Below are 2,239 nucleotides of genomic sequence, written 5' to 3' on the forward strand. Positions count from 1 at the left end.
GTCAGACTTGGAGAAAAGATTTTTAAGCTGCTATCTCTTGGAACTTTCCAAAAAAATGAAAAATATTATAATAGCATTTTACTACTGAGGATGGGGAAATTGATTTCTATTGTGTATATTTTTTTCAAAGCACAGAGCTATGGACATTTTAGAGCAAAGTTTCCTTACATATCATCACAATAAAACATAAATGTGGTCTTGGTTAAAACGTGGACATATCAAAACTCTTATACGTGCTCCAATTGTCGGGAGAGAACAGGCCTAAAACCAAGAAGCTGCCCGGGAGACGCCCTCTGCGGGGATGGAAAGGTCAGGCCGCCGCGCCTTCCTCTGGGCCCACGGCCCCGCAGCCCCGCTCCTCTGGCCACCACTGCAGCTGCGCCTGTGCTGGCGGTGCCCCTGGAGCGGGGGCGCCCAAGCAGGAGAGCCCTGCGACCGAGAGCCCTGACACGGGCCTGTCCTACCACCGGTACCTCCAGGAAGTCACCAACGTGCTGGAGACGGATGGGCATTTCCAAGAGAAGCTGCCGGCTGCCAATGCCGAGGACATCAAGAGTGGAGAGCTGAGCCGGGAGCTGGACTTTGTCAGCCACCATGTCCTCACCAAGCCGGATGGGCTCAAGCGACAGGAGGTGTCTCGGCTGCGGATGCTGCTCAAGGCCAAGAAGGATGCAGAGCAGGAGCCCAATGTACAGTTGGATCATCTGAGCCTCCTGAAGCTGGTTGAGCACCTGGACCCTCAGAATCAGCACACCTTTGAGGCCTGGGACCTGGAGATGCTGATCCAGAGGGGCCACCTGGGCCCTGGCCCAGGATGACCTGGCCCATCACGAAGAGTTCAAACGCTACAAGATGCTGGAACATGAGAGACACCGTTATCTGGAGTCACTGGGTGAGGAGCAGCTCAAGGAGGCAGAGAGGAAGCTGGAAGAACAACAGCGCCGGCACCAAGAGCACCCCAAAGTCAATGTACCTGGCAGCCAAGCCCAGTTGAAGGAGGTGTGGGAGGAGCTGGATGGATTGGACCCCAACAGGTTTAACCCTAAGATCGCCTTCATATTGCATGCAACCTAAGCCAGGGTTGTCAGGCCCCTGCAGCTATGCCTAGGACACTGACCCAGAAGCTGCAAGCAGTCGACAGAGCTAACCAGGGCCTGCTTCATTCATTCAGCAAACATTTACTAAGTTCCCTCTAAAGGCCAAGCTTCACGGAAACCCTGTGGATCTACTGTGAACAAAACAAAGTTCCCCGTCTCACTCAGCCAGTGATCATGCAAACAGAGAACTCTGTATTTCAGTGTTTAAAGTGGGGCTTTACCCCACTAAAAAACTGGATAGTGTAAGCTATTCTAGAATTTTTCCATAAGGTGCCCATTAAACTAACACACCACCAAAACAACAACAACAACAACAAAAACCAAGAAGCAAGGATGGTAAGAATAATGTTTGAGGTTGTTTAATTTAGAAGGAAGGCTGGATAATAGCCAATAAATTTCTTGGCTTTAAATAAGACCCTGGTGACATGTTTCATTTTGATTTCTGAGATTAATTAATTATGGGAAAAACCCTAGAATTTATTTAAAGAGTCACATGGGAAAAGTCATACATTAGTTAGAGGGGTTTGGTCTGAGATCCAGGGGTTCCAAGATAGGATGACTGGCATGTGGAAAATTACTTAGAAACAAATAATGGCTAATGTTCTTGTTTTCTAAATTAGAAAGGAGAAATTATTTTTGATACTGCTGTAGAGATCGTTAAAACCTTTACAAACTTTTTTGGGAAAGAACTGATGTACAGCAAGCCGGGAAACTTTTCTGAATTTTCAGTGTTGTATCTCCAGTATCTAATACAAGCGTGGCATAGATAGATAGATAGGTAGATAGATAGATAGATTGATGATAGATAGATAGATAGATAGATAGATAGATAGATATCACCAAACCCAGAAAATTTAAGAGCAGCTTCAAATTCTGGTAAATGGAGAAACTGGAAGATTAAGAAAAAGGTTCGACAAAAAAAGAAATACACTTCACTTGACTAGTTTGGAACCTGTTTTGTCAATTTAGGTTTCTTAAGCATTTGCTAAGATGACTGCAAAAAAAAAAAAAAAAAGTACGAAAATGAGTGCAACCAAAACATCAGACTTTAAAAAAACCCACCATAGCTCTGTTGAAATTCAAAATGCAAGGGTGAAGATTTAATTTTGGTCTGTCTGTATCTGTCTGAGAACCATTCCACA

The 2,239-nt window shown here is 45.2% G+C and overlaps 1 protein-coding gene across 1 annotated transcript; it reads left to right on the top strand.

Moving 5' to 3' along the window:
• Positions 1 to 206: 206 nt before the first annotated feature.
• LOC121495145 (nucleobindin-1-like) lies at positions 207 to 1,143 on the top strand (the record flags this gene model as incomplete). Its single annotated transcript, XM_041762420.1, is given in 2 exon segments — positions 207 to 785; positions 787 to 1,143. Coding segments are annotated over 2 exon segments (867 nt in total), but the record flags the coding sequence as incomplete, so codon positions are not given.
• Between the last annotated feature and the right edge of the window lie 1,096 nt (positions 1,144 to 2,239).

Source organism: Vulpes lagopus, chromosome 7 (genome assembly GCF_018345385.1).
Source record: "Vulpes lagopus strain Blue_001 chromosome 7, ASM1834538v1, whole genome shotgun sequence".
Classification (NCBI taxonomy): domain Eukaryota; kingdom Metazoa; phylum Chordata; class Mammalia; order Carnivora; family Canidae; genus Vulpes; species Vulpes lagopus.